Source organism: Saccopteryx bilineata, chromosome 4 (assembly GCF_036850765.1).
Source record: "Saccopteryx bilineata isolate mSacBil1 chromosome 4, mSacBil1_pri_phased_curated, whole genome shotgun sequence".
In the NCBI taxonomy this organism is placed as follows: domain Eukaryota; kingdom Metazoa; phylum Chordata; class Mammalia; order Chiroptera; family Emballonuridae; genus Saccopteryx; species Saccopteryx bilineata.
The window spans coordinates 24,229,651-24,242,352 of record NC_089493.1 but is presented as its reverse complement, the minus strand read 5'-3'; the positions used below and the strand labels follow the sequence as shown (position 1 = coordinate 24,242,352).

General features: G+C 41.5%; 1 protein-coding gene across 1 annotated transcript in view; it reads right to left on the bottom strand.

The window, feature by feature from the left end:
• Window positions 1-11,032, bottom strand: part of SNW1 (SNW domain containing 1) — a 28,682-nt gene extending 17,650 nt beyond the window's left edge. The window contains exons 1-3 of the mRNA XM_066272374.1: window positions 10,965-11,032; window positions 5,956-6,109; window positions 2,356-2,517 (exon numbers count right to left, since the gene is read on the bottom strand). Of these exons, the coding sequence (XP_066128471.1) occupies window positions 2,356-2,517; window positions 5,956-6,109; window positions 10,965-10,978 (330 nt within the window). The 5' untranslated portion in view covers window positions 10,979-11,032. The remainder of the gene's footprint in view (window positions 1-2,355; window positions 2,518-5,955; window positions 6,110-10,964) is intronic.
• Between the last annotated feature and the right edge of the window lie 1,670 nt (window positions 11,033-12,702).

Here is a 12,702-nt window from a genome sequence, read left to right as displayed (position 1 = left end):
CCGAGTAACCCCTTGCTCGAGCCAGCGACCTTGGGCTCAAGCTGGTGAGCTTTGCTCAAACCAGATGAGCCCTCGCTCAAGCTGGTGACCTCGAGATCTCGAACCTGGGTCTTCCTCATCCCAGTCTGACGCTCTATCCACTGCACCACCGCCTGGTCAGGCAGTCTTTTTGTTTTTGTTTTAAATTTTTTCCATTTGAGAGAGGGGCTAGAGAGGGAGGAAGGTAGGGGGGAGAGGGAAAGAGGGAGGGAGGGAGGGAAGAGGCAGAGAAGGAGGAGGAAAAGGAGGAGGAGAGAGGGAGAGGGAGAGGGAAAAGGAAAGGGAGAGGGAGAGGGAGAGGGGGAAGGATAGGGAGAGAGAGAGAGAGAGAAGCATCAATTCATTGTTCCACTTTGTTGTTCCATTCAGTTGTGTTCTCACTGATTGTTTCTCATGTGTTTATTGAACTTGCAATGTGGTGCGCAGGGATGATGCTTTATGTACTGAGCCACCCGGACAGGGTTAAGACACAGTTTGACAATCATCAGCACAAGTGATATTTTATCCAAGGCAATAAATCAGACTAAAGAGAAAAATAAAAACTCTTAGAGACCTTCACCAAAGAGCTATCTCAGCAGACTGGTAGGGGTGAAGCCATTGCACAGTGAAAGGAAGAGTGAATGGGAGGTGAAGAAGTAGCAAGAACAGAAAACTACTCCTGAAGGAAAGGGAAGAAAATCAGGTGGAAATTTGGCGGTAGCTCAAGGGAACCTTGAAGATAGGGAAAAACTTCTTTTTCAAAAGATGAGAAAAACAAGCATATTCAAACACTAACAGGAAGGAGCCAGCCAGAGAAAAAAGAAAGGCATAAATAACCTCAAGAAGAATAAAGAAAAGGTGGCGTTATAAAGGGAAAGGGAAGGGATGAGATCCAGAAATCACTGAAATACATGTGGCAAGATGTTAGGTAGGAGAGGAGATTTCTTATAGAGATGAGAGGAAAAGTCAAGACAAAAAGACAAGTGCAGAATAAAGAAAGTTGACAGTTTTCTTAGTCTTTATATGCAAACAGACAGGGAGTCACCTTGTTAAACTGAGGGGACAGAGAGGAGGAGTTAAAGCTTGGAGAAAAAGCAAGAGGGCCTAGATGGAACCAGAGATATAAAGTGCATGAATGCATGACTGTTTCCCCCCAAACTCATCAGCCGTGACCAGAACAAAGGATGGGTTATCATTAGCGCTACCTTACAGGGTAAAATGAAACTGGGAGAGAATGAGCCAGCTACAGAGGGCTCTTAAGTATTTTCCCCAACATCTTCAATTCTAAAGAGATCTTTTACCTCTCTTTGGAGTACTTATTTATAAGGAAAAAACTAGGTCTTCTTAAAAACAGTTTCTTGGCTCTCAGTATAGCTGCTCTGTGATATTATTTTAAGTATGTTTTATTTTTGGTCTTTGGATTATTTTATAAGCAGAGCCATCCTAAATCTGGATAACAAGTACCAGTTATATGCTTAATCAAGGAAAAAAGAAGTTTGTTTAATGTACTATATTCAAGTATCTTTGTAAGTACATGGGGGAGAATTAGAAGAGACTATAAACAAAACTAAAAATAGATTTATATCTCTAAAATTTTGCTCGCATTTAAAGAATGTTAGTACTATAAAATAAGTCCTACCAATATAAAATAAGGCCCTGCCGGTTGGCTCAGTTGTAGAGCGTCGGCCCGGTGTGTGGAAGTCCTAAGTTTGATTCCTGGTCAGGGTACACAGGAGAAGTGCCCATCTGCTTCTCCACCCTTCCCCCTCTCCTTTTTCTCTCTCTCTCTCTTCCCCTCCCACAGCCAAGGCTCCATGGGAGCAAAGTCGGACGCTAAGGATGGCTCCATGGGCTTTACCTTAGGCACTAGAATGGCCTCAGCTGCAATAGAGCAATGCCCCAGATAGGCAGAGCATCGCCCCCCTGGTGGGCATGTGGGTGGATCCTGGTAGGGTGCATGTGGGAATCTGTCTCTCTGCCTCCCTGCTTCTCACTTAAGAAAAATACACACACACACACACACACACACAAATATATCTATATCTATATCTATTTATAGATATAGATATTTATAGATATAGATATATATAAGCAAAAACCCCTAAGCATATATAAGCTATTATCAATTTAGGATATTTAAAAGGAAAAAGTCATTGCTGTTATGAAGTCATAATGTAATGTTCACATTGCTATGAAGTTGTATCTTCAGTAAGCCTAAGTAAATTTCACTGTTACTTTTAACATGAACTAAATGAACAGAGATTTATTATTTCAACACAGTTAAAAAAATTCTTCACAAAATAATTATCAATGGGGAAAAATCATTGAGAGGATAACCTTGTCTTTTGACTGTCCTTGTCGAGCAATTGCATCGTATTTGATTTTTCCTTCGGCATCCACCTGAATGGCCAGCGCATTTGACATTTTCTTCTTTCGTCCCATATCCAGTGGATACTGGGCCACATGAATCTCTGGAAAAGCACCTCCATCTCCAAAATCCTATATATTTAAAAGAAAGAAAAAAATATATATAGTAATTTGAGATTCAAGATATATTCATTCATTCAACAAATAATTATTAAACTTTTATTATGCAAGAAGCTAGAGACATGACAAGAAATGAAATGGTTCTCTGATCTTGAAGGGCTATTTTGATAGTGTGGCCGGCATTGCTTTTGTGAAGAGGTAACATGAGAACGAAAGCCCGAATGACGAGAAATCAGTCATGCGAAGATCTGAGCAAAGCATCTTCTAGGCAGATCAAGTAGCAAATGTGAAGGCCCTGCTGTAAGAGTAAGCTTAGCATGTTCTAGGAAACAAGAGCCCAGTGGGGCTGCAGCTTACTGAAGACATAGGGGCAGACACACGGTGATATGGTTGCATGGACAAACACCAAACCACGAAAGGGCTTCTAGACCATGGCAAGGAATCTGGCTTTTATATAAGTGGCAGGAAAAAATTAAGCAAAATGTTTAAGCTAAGGAAAAGATTTTAGTTTTAACATAAATAATTTTCATTTATTTATTTATTTATATTTATTTTTTCTTAAGTGCAATGTGGGGAGGCAGAGAGACAAGACTCCTGCATGCACCTCAACTGGGATCCACCCAGCGAGTCCCCTACAGGGCAGTGCTCTACCGATCTGGGGCTGTTGCTTCATTGCTCAGCAACCAAGCTATTTCAGCACCTGAGAGGCAGCCATGGAGCCATCCTCAGCACCCAGGGCCAACTTGCTCAAACCACTTGAGCCACAGCTGCAGGAAGGGAAGAGAGAGAAAGAAAAAGAGAGAGAGAGAAAGAAGAGTGAGAGAGACAGAGAGAGAGAGAGAAAAGAAGGAGGGATGGAAAAGCAGACAGACACTTCTCCTGTATGCCCTGACTGGGAATCGAACCCAGGACTTCTACAAGCTGAGCTGACACTCTTTCAGCTCTTCTGGTTGAGTCAACGGGCCATGGCCTCATTTAATCCTTCTAATTCTTCAATACCTCATATTTTCATATATAAAAACTTCAAGTATAGAAAAGTTAAGGGATTTTCTCAAGGCCTCATGGCTAGCATATGCAGAGCTTGAACCCAGGTATTCTGACTCCCAAAAAAGTGTATTTCCTATTAAATTGAAATAGCTCTCTTTTAACTAAAAAGAAAAAAAAAAGGTAAGTCAGTGCTACTAAGAAATGATAGAAAAAACATATTAAAATGAATCATTTAGGGTGGTTTGATAATTTATGAAAATAAACACTTTTATAAGACCCTCCCTTCAAGAACTATTCCACTCAGTCATGCACAGGTCATTTACTAGGTTATCATATGCTTAATTGCTAAAGAAAGGCTTGACTTCTTTTTAAGCAAACAATAAAGCTGAGGGAGACATTTTCTTATGAATTAGGCAGAAGTGGTTAAAGCAGTCACAAGAAAAGTGCTACCTGTACCAGGCCATCAATCTGTCACATGCTCAGATTTGCTAGAGTTCTTCAAGTATAATAAGCACTTCAGAACTGTAGATGTGGCATTATGTGGTCATTAAGCGTGCCAGAAAATCATAGCTTTTACTTTGAAAACTAGAACAAAATGCTTTCTTCTGCAGAACATTCACTCCCCTCAAAAAGCATTCATGGTATTTCCAGATTAGCTGGCTTTTTTGGTATGATTTACAAATAAACTGTTCTGTTCTGCCAGGATATATGAAACCTTTGATAGTCAAGTTAAGATTTTAAAAAGCTAATAGTACCTGAATGTCATAAATGAAGACATGGAAGCAAGGATGAGACTTCTGTTGTATGTAAAATGATGCCTACCACCTGAAATCTTTGAGGCCAAATGAAGAATATCTTAAAAGAGACACTCAAGTCCTCTATTAGATATGACGATCACTACCTTTTTAGCCCAGTTAAGCCTCCTTGGTAATCTTTTATTTTGCTCTGTTTCTTACAAATTACACTACCAGCAAAAACAAAAGCAATAATGAAAACCTTTTAATAATTGTTGTGAGACTGGTCTTCACATGCTAGAATTAATAGGGACCAAAGAACAGCTGAGAGAAACAAACAAAAATAGGGAATATGTTAGAAGAAGACAAGATTTAGTTGTGTGCTCATCCTCTAGACCAGTGGTTCTCAACCTGTGGGTCGCATCCCCAGCGGGGGTCCGACGACCAAAACACAGGGGTCGCGACCCACAGGTTGAGAACCGCTGCTCTAGACTCTATGAAGAGTTCTAGTGGGTAGGGTAACGACAAACACAGGACATGCTGAGAACACAGATAGCTTCTTGTAGGGTACTACGCAACAAGTTTTAATCCAATGATCAACCCTTGGAGGCCCGTGAAGAAAGCTAGGCCATGAGTCCTTAACACTTGTAAAGTAAAAATTATAACCATATGACCAAATATAAGAAAGTGAGAAAACCATAGGGTACAAAAATAAATGATATAGGCATTTAAAGATTTTTAACAGGACAGATATATTCCTTGGAATGTGGAGGAAAATTTGTAGGAGTCAGAATGAATTTTGGGAGAGGTAGAGAAAAGGCTTGATGATACAGGATAGGTCTTGGGAAGGCAAAATGAATTAAATCTCAAATGTTTACTTTTCTCCCTAGATTAAAAGGCAGTCATGGGAAAGTGTGCTCTGGAATTAGGGAAAGAAATTCCAATGTGTATCAAATTGATGTACAGGGTTCTGAGTAAACAGGATAGGAGCTACCAAAGAAGTTCGTTCTTTGGGAACAAGCTAAAGATATAAAAAGATCATTCCAGATTCTTTCCTTCCCCATCATGCTTCCAAATCAACCATCAAATTCTATCTCTTAAAAATTTATCTAATATGTGTATTAGGCATATGTTAACACTCTCAAAATGAAGACAAGGAAACAGATGAATAGAGGCTAGGATTTACACAAACAGCAAGTAGCAAAGTATGATGCAGTTTGTTTTTCAACTCCTGGTTGGTGCTCTTTCCACTATAGCCAGTGGGCAAGAAATCAGAACAGTGCTGCTGGAGCTCTCCCTGGAGGGAGCTCTCTTCAGGGTTCTGTTATTGTGCATAACAGAAAGGGGGTGGGCGCAGGGAGAAAAGTACACAAGCATGAAATCATTCTTTCACTTTTCCTCTTACTTTCCATTATTTTCCATATGCTATAATCCCTAGATTTATAAAAGGTATATTAGTTTCTTTTGTGCATGTTTAATGTTCTGACATAAGAAGAGATAGAAACTTCGCAGTACAATTCTCCAGTGATCATACCGCAGCAGAGACAATAAGTAAGAAAAAGTAAAATATATATTTTCTGAGGGAAGTACATGTCCAGAGAGCTCACAACCAGAATTTCTATCATGCTGACACCCATTCGTGGAGATTCTAAGGTTTAAACTTATTTTACAAAGGTACTTCTATAAATTTCAGCACAATTTAATATCCGAACTGCAGACCCATATTTACCTCTAACAATCGAGGTATCCAGCCTTTCCGGTACCCGTATGGGGGAGGTTCTCTTCGGGAGGAGACCAGTGAGGTCTGTCGTGACCTCTGGGACCTTGCCTTTTCTTCAGCCTCAAGCTGGTCCTGAGATAACTGAGTAGGCGCAGGTAAAAAGCTATGAGCAAAGATAATAAAAATCAGAATTAAAAAGAAACTCATAATTAATTTGATTACTGCAATTTGGCTACCAGAGACTATTTTTCTTTAAGCCTTTTTCCTTTGAGCAAAAGAGCAAACTATTTGATGACCTAAGGATGTATTCATTATCAGTCATTTTGTTATGCCTGGAAAGAAATAAGTTCTCAGAGACATACAGTAAAAACATTCGACTAGAATGCAGGCCAATGGTGCCCAGAAACAAAAATTAACAAATTTCACATATTAGACAAACTATTGAGTTTTTATGCTTCCACATTTCTTCTCTGGTAACAAGAAAGTAATCATTCTTAATTACCCAGGGTCCAAATGTCTAGTACAGGGTTTTCTTAGGGTCTTTGTTAGTCTTATACTCTGTAACTATCTTATGTTTCTTACTTGTAACTATTTTAGTGTCAATATAAAAGGACAAAGATTAAAACGGAATCTAACAAAGCAGCTGACAAGAGAAACACAAGTTGCATATTTAAGTGTACTTTCCCAAGTGTATCTAGTTTAGAATGCAACTTAAAACTTAAAAGATCAAAGATTTAAAGCCTAAAGATGAAATTTGTCATTCTATACTCAAAACAGCCTTTCTAAACCAGCAATTTTCAACCTTTTTCATCTCATGGTACACATAAATAAGATAAACTAATTAATAAAATTCTGTAGCACACCAAAAAATATACTTTTTGCTTATCTGACAAAATATAGGCATAATTTTGATTCAGGCACACTGGATAGCTATTATTGTGTTGGCCGTTGTCATTGTTTTATCGACAACCTTAGGTGAAAGAGGTTAGTGCTCCTGATGAAACAGTCGGGTATTGCATGTTTTAAAAATTCTTATAGCACACTACTGAGACTTCCACAGCATATCAGTTGAAAGTCACTGTACTAAATCATTTCCAACAACTTTAAAGTATGATGTTATTACAGAGATAACCAAAAGTACCATAAAAGAATTACAGCAGATAAGTGATATGTTTAATGGAAAAGTTAAGGTTCCTTTGTAATTCTTGGCTAGTAAGCATAACTGAATAAGCAGTACAGCTAATTTATTTAAAAATATTTATTGATGACTTGAGTGCAGGCACTGTGCTAGGTAGGCAATGAGACTATACTGAGAAATACAACTTAGAGTTTTGCAGAGGAGAAAGACAATCAAATAATCACACAAATCCTTAACTACAGATTATATTAAGTGAGAAAGGAAAAGTTGAGAGTGTTATGACAGTATATATCAGAGAGATCTAATGCAGTGCGGAGGGCGGATGTCAGGTACTGTGATGGCTAAAAGCTTGGAGTCCAAATCCTATCTATGCCTTTTACTAACCTAGATAAGCTATTGACAGCTCTGAACCTCAGTTTTCTCATCTGTTATGGCAGATCAAAAGACTACCTACAGCCTGATGGCAAGGCGGTGGCTCAGGGGATAGAGCATCAGACTGGGACGCAGAGAACCCAGGTTCAAAGCCCCAAAGAAGCCAGCTTGAGCACGGGCTCACCAGCTTGAGTGTGGGGTCGCTGGCTTGAGCGTGGGATCACAGACATGACCCCATGGTCGTTGGCTTGAGCCCAAAGGTCACTGGCTTGAGCCCAAGGTTGCTGGCTTGAGCAAGGGGTCACTCGCTCTGCTGTAGTCCCCCCCACCCCAGTCAAGGCACATATGAGAAAGCAATCAATGAACAACTAAGGAGCCACAACAAAGAAATGCCTCTCATCTCTCTCCCTTCCTGTCTGTCCCTAACTGTCCCTCTCTCTGTATCTGTATCTCTGTCACACATACACGCACAAAAAGACTACCTATATCATAGGGTTGTTATAAATATTAAATGAGAAAATTCATGAACCACTTGGCACATTATCTAGTTACCATTCAAACTGTGTTCTGTAATTATCTGGTTATTTGGAGCTGTCTGATTCTTCTAGTTTGAGCTAGTTGTCCTCATCTGTACTCCCCCAAGACCCTCTATGTACCACTATTATAACATCTACGGTACTGTTTTGCAATCATCTCTTCATTTATCCCCCCCCCCCCCTTACTATACTGGAAGCAACTTGAGGACAGAAATCAAGCCTTTGAGTTCTTTCATCCCTAACTCTCCTGGCACTGGCTAGTTCACAGCAGGTGCTACTTAAATGTCTGCAGGAGAAATCCACTCTACCGTTCATACTCACCATCTTTATGCCACTATAGCCTTCCTGCCTTTGTTTGAGCTATTTCAGGCCCTCTGCTATAAAAGTCTATTTACTTACTAAGAATAGTCCAGTGCTTTTATAGAAAACTCTTCCCCAGATCATTGAGTGCTTGCTTCTTGGCATTCATGTCTCTAATCAATTATACCTCCCTAGAGCTGTTTTATGATCACCTCATCCAAAACAGCACTCTACCTGACATCTTTATTTTATTGCTAATACTACCTAAAGTTTCATTATTAATTTATTTATTCATATATTGGCTGCCTCTCCTAGAATGTAAGCTCTGTGAGGACAAGAAGTTTGCCTCATGGATTCAATACTGTAAAACCTTCACCTGCAATAGTGCCTGGCACATGGCAGACTTTCAACAAATAATGGAATAAATGAATGGATGAATGAATGAACAAATGGAGTCCAAAGTTTGGGGCTTCTCCCATAGTTATTTTCAGCAAACCATATGTACCCAATACATAGGAGGGATACAAAGACAGTTACAAAGAAGCCAAAATAATTACTGTTTCATTTTTCTTTACCTTCTGTTGGAAGAACAGGTCACTAAAATGATCAAAATGCAGGCAGCCTGCTGAAGCAGAGTCTGGGCAATCCAGTAAACAGGTAAACTGGCCTGGATCACGATCATAACATACTCTAGCGTTTCAGAGGGTCTTAACTTTATTGTTCCCTGTAAAGGGCATTCTCACAAAGAAGCACACTCCTGGTGTGGGGCGGGCAAGGGGGAGGAGAGGTACATAGAGGGATGCATACCCAAGCAGAAAGTCTATTCAGTGGTTCTCAACTGGGGGCAAAATGTCAACAGTGTAGATGACTGACAATGTCTGGAGACATTTTGTCAGGATTTGGGAACTGGAGGTGGAAAGGGTAGGGTTGTCACCCGCATTCAGTGGGCAGAGGTCAAAGATGTTCCTAAACATCTTACCATGCACAGGACAGCTCCATAAAAGAAAGAATTATCCCGTCCAAATGTTGACAGTGCCATGTTGAGATATCTTAGTGTACCTCTTCCTCTTTGCTAAGAAAGCATCTTATGCAAGTGATATTAGATACATAACCTTAAATACACTTGAATTTAGACAATTAAACCATTACGACTTTAAATCTTTAGTTAGTAACAACCATTGGTGACAACAAGACTAACACATCAGTATGTCAAGTTCCTGCTGTTAATCCTGGGTAGATTTTGGAAATAACATTTCATCTGGAAACTCGAGACCATCTCTAAAAATCAAATCCATTAGAACCCTACAAAGTCAGAAAGCTTAAGCAGTCCCCAAGACAAGCTCTATATAGACTGCACTCTGCCATTGCAATTTTAAGCACACAATGCCCGCATCATCTCTGGTATTTTCCCTGCGTGCCCTTTCCAAATTTTACCTTTTCCATGAAACCATTCCTCATAATTCCACCCGTCTGTGTCCCAGTGCCTCCCACCCAGAGGGCACTCAATCAAATGTTTGAAGCCCACAATATTTACTAAAGAAAACTTCAGTTCATTCCGCTCCTTCCACCTAACTCTTTCACACTTAAGGATAATACGACATAAATAAGCACTCTGGGTTCTCCATTTCATAGCTGTATTATGCCTTGTTCACCACCTTCCCTGCAGCCAAAGCCTCAGACTTCCTTATGTATGCATAAGGAGCCCTAGGGTGGAACAAAGCACCAAAAATTAATTCCCCCCCCCCCAAATTCAAATATTTTAGGCTTCCTAACTGGCACAGGAAATACGTGTGTGAAGAGAACGAAGCGTGTTTAGGGAGCTCAGGCCGAAGTCCGAAAATGATTCCTCTCTTTTTACAACACCTCTTTGACTCTCGACTTTTTCCACCGTTCGCGCGGAAAGTTTTTTCTACTCAGACGGGGCAGCAAGGTCGCGGACTAGGAGGAGTTACGTAACTCCGTGGAATATCCCACTTCAAGCATCTTTTCCTTCAAGGCAGGGACTGTTTTACAGGCGGTTACCAAGGTAACCCGGAACAGCAAAAAAATCTGAAGTGGTTCTATTTACGGAAGAAATTCTAAGGCCTAATAAAGTGAAAGTGCGGGGCAGCGGCGCGAGTTAGTAGGACCGCGGCCACTACTGCGGCTAATTTAAAATTTCTTTCTAGCGCGCCTTCCGACAATCTCCGTTCCTCTCTACCAAGGAGTCCTGGTTTCGGGTCCGAGACCCCTGAGACCGCCCCGCACCGCGGCTGACAAACGGCCCCTCAGCCAAGGCAGTCGCTTCCCGCCGGCTTCACTCCGCACAAAAAGCCACTGCCCTCCACACCACCATCGCGCCCACCCGAGGGAAGCGCTCTCCACACCCGCCACGATGCTTAGGCGAAACACAAGTGCGACTCCTCGGCAGCTGAAGGCAGAGAACTATTCGCTACGCCGCTGCTTTCGGCCCTCGTTGAGGGCGCACACAACCCGGGAAGCCACTTAGGAGAGACCCCAGCTTCGGCGAGGCCTAGTCGCTCCGGTGGCCGGCGGGAGGGTCTAGTCGTGATCTCGGCCCATGTAGCTCGGTGCCCCGGCCTGGGTCATCGCTTGGAGAGTGTGGACAGAGAAATGAAAAAAGTGGGTACTCCCAAACCCTTCCGTATCGAGGGCTCGAATTAACAACCCACCTGGTGAGCGCCATCTTCTTCCGCTTGCTTGCAGCGCGAGCGACAGCAACGTGGGGCGGGTGTTTCTCCTAGACGAGTTAGGAAAAGGAAGAAGCGCGCATTACGTAGGCTCCCTAGCCGTAGGGCTTTCTGGGATTTGTAGTTCTCCGAGTAAGACCACAATTCGGTTCTATTTTAACCAGACCAAGTTGTTGTCATGGGACGGGGACTCAGTTGCAGAAAGCTAATGTATCACTTATCTGCTGTAAAATGACAGGGCGTTACCTAGGCAAAATAACGAAGCGGCCTTTTAAGCCGCTTTATTATACTCCCTACTCAGTCCAATTTCCTTTATAGGAATGCCAAATACAAGAGACCAACGTTAAATAAAAGGATGAAGTTTTTTTTTCTCTTTTGATTGCTTTTAGAGAGAAGGTGGGGGTGGGGTGGGGTGGAGAGAGAGACCCAGTTGTGCAGTCACTGGTTGTCTCTGGTATGTGCCCTGACCAGGGGATCCTGAAATTTTGTCTTAGGACTAGCTCTAACCAAGCGAGTAAGCCGCCAGGGCCAGGATGAGGGGTTTTAAAACAACAGAAAATCGTGGTGAATGAAGAGTTCTTGGACACTCTGGAAACATTTACATTCAAAATTGTTCTTTAAATGCTATTCCTTACCACCAGACCCCAATCCCCCAAACATTCTCCTGGGGAGGTATTGTGTGATGCTTAGTAAGGTACCTTCAGAACTGTGAACCTGAGAAAGAAGACACCAAAGGGTTTGCCTAGAAACTAACTGGGCTCAAATTAAAACAAAGCAAAGGCCTCACAGTGACTAACTGGGCTCAGATTTAAACAAAACAGCCTAGCAGCGTTTCTACACAGGGCTCTATCAGCACACTGCACTTCACAAAGAAGCCTACACTGACCTGCCTTTTTGCAGTCTTTTTGTTGGCTCAGAGAGCCCAAATAAAGGAGGTTCCAGAATACTATTTCGGCCAATAGGACTGAGGCTTTCCCCATCCAATCAGAGCTGTGCAGCTCTGATCAATCAAAGTGGCTCTATTCTGACCAATCAGGACAGTGCCTTTTAGACCAATCAAACTATGAGGATTTGGAGGCTTCATTTGCATGAGGTCAGTCCAAGACCAGAGGCTGTTCATGTAAACCAGCTCCCCTCTGGCTCTGAGAATATGCAAGGGAGACTTGCAAGAAACCGAGCAGAGCTTTCTAGTCAGAGAGGGGCCTGGCCCTAGGGTTGTGGGTACTGTGTTGCAATTGAGCTGTTTTGTACTGACTAGTTTCCTTGTTCACTGCATCCCAAATTAGAGATTCCTCCTGGTGTTGATAGAACACTCCTGTATATTATTTATGTATATATGTATATATGTGTTTTAGATAGATTGTGTTTTACATATTTTATAGATTAAACATAATCTTTAATGAAGTGATAGGATAAATGGCATCTGCTTCAAAATATTGGAAAGAGTAAAATGGATGGAGTATAGATGAAATGAGACTAGCCCTGAGTTTTGTCACTGTTGATGCTAGATAATGGGGACATGGGTGTTCATTGTGGTCTCTCTACTTTTGTATATGTTTAAATGTTTCCATGATAAAAGGTAGAAACAAACTTTCAATTGCAGTGTAACACACATACAGAAAGGTACACGAACTCTTAAGCGTATTGCTGTCTGAATTTCCCAACCAAACACACTAGATTGAGCAACAGAGGAAGCGCCCCTTCCGCCCACACGCAGGAT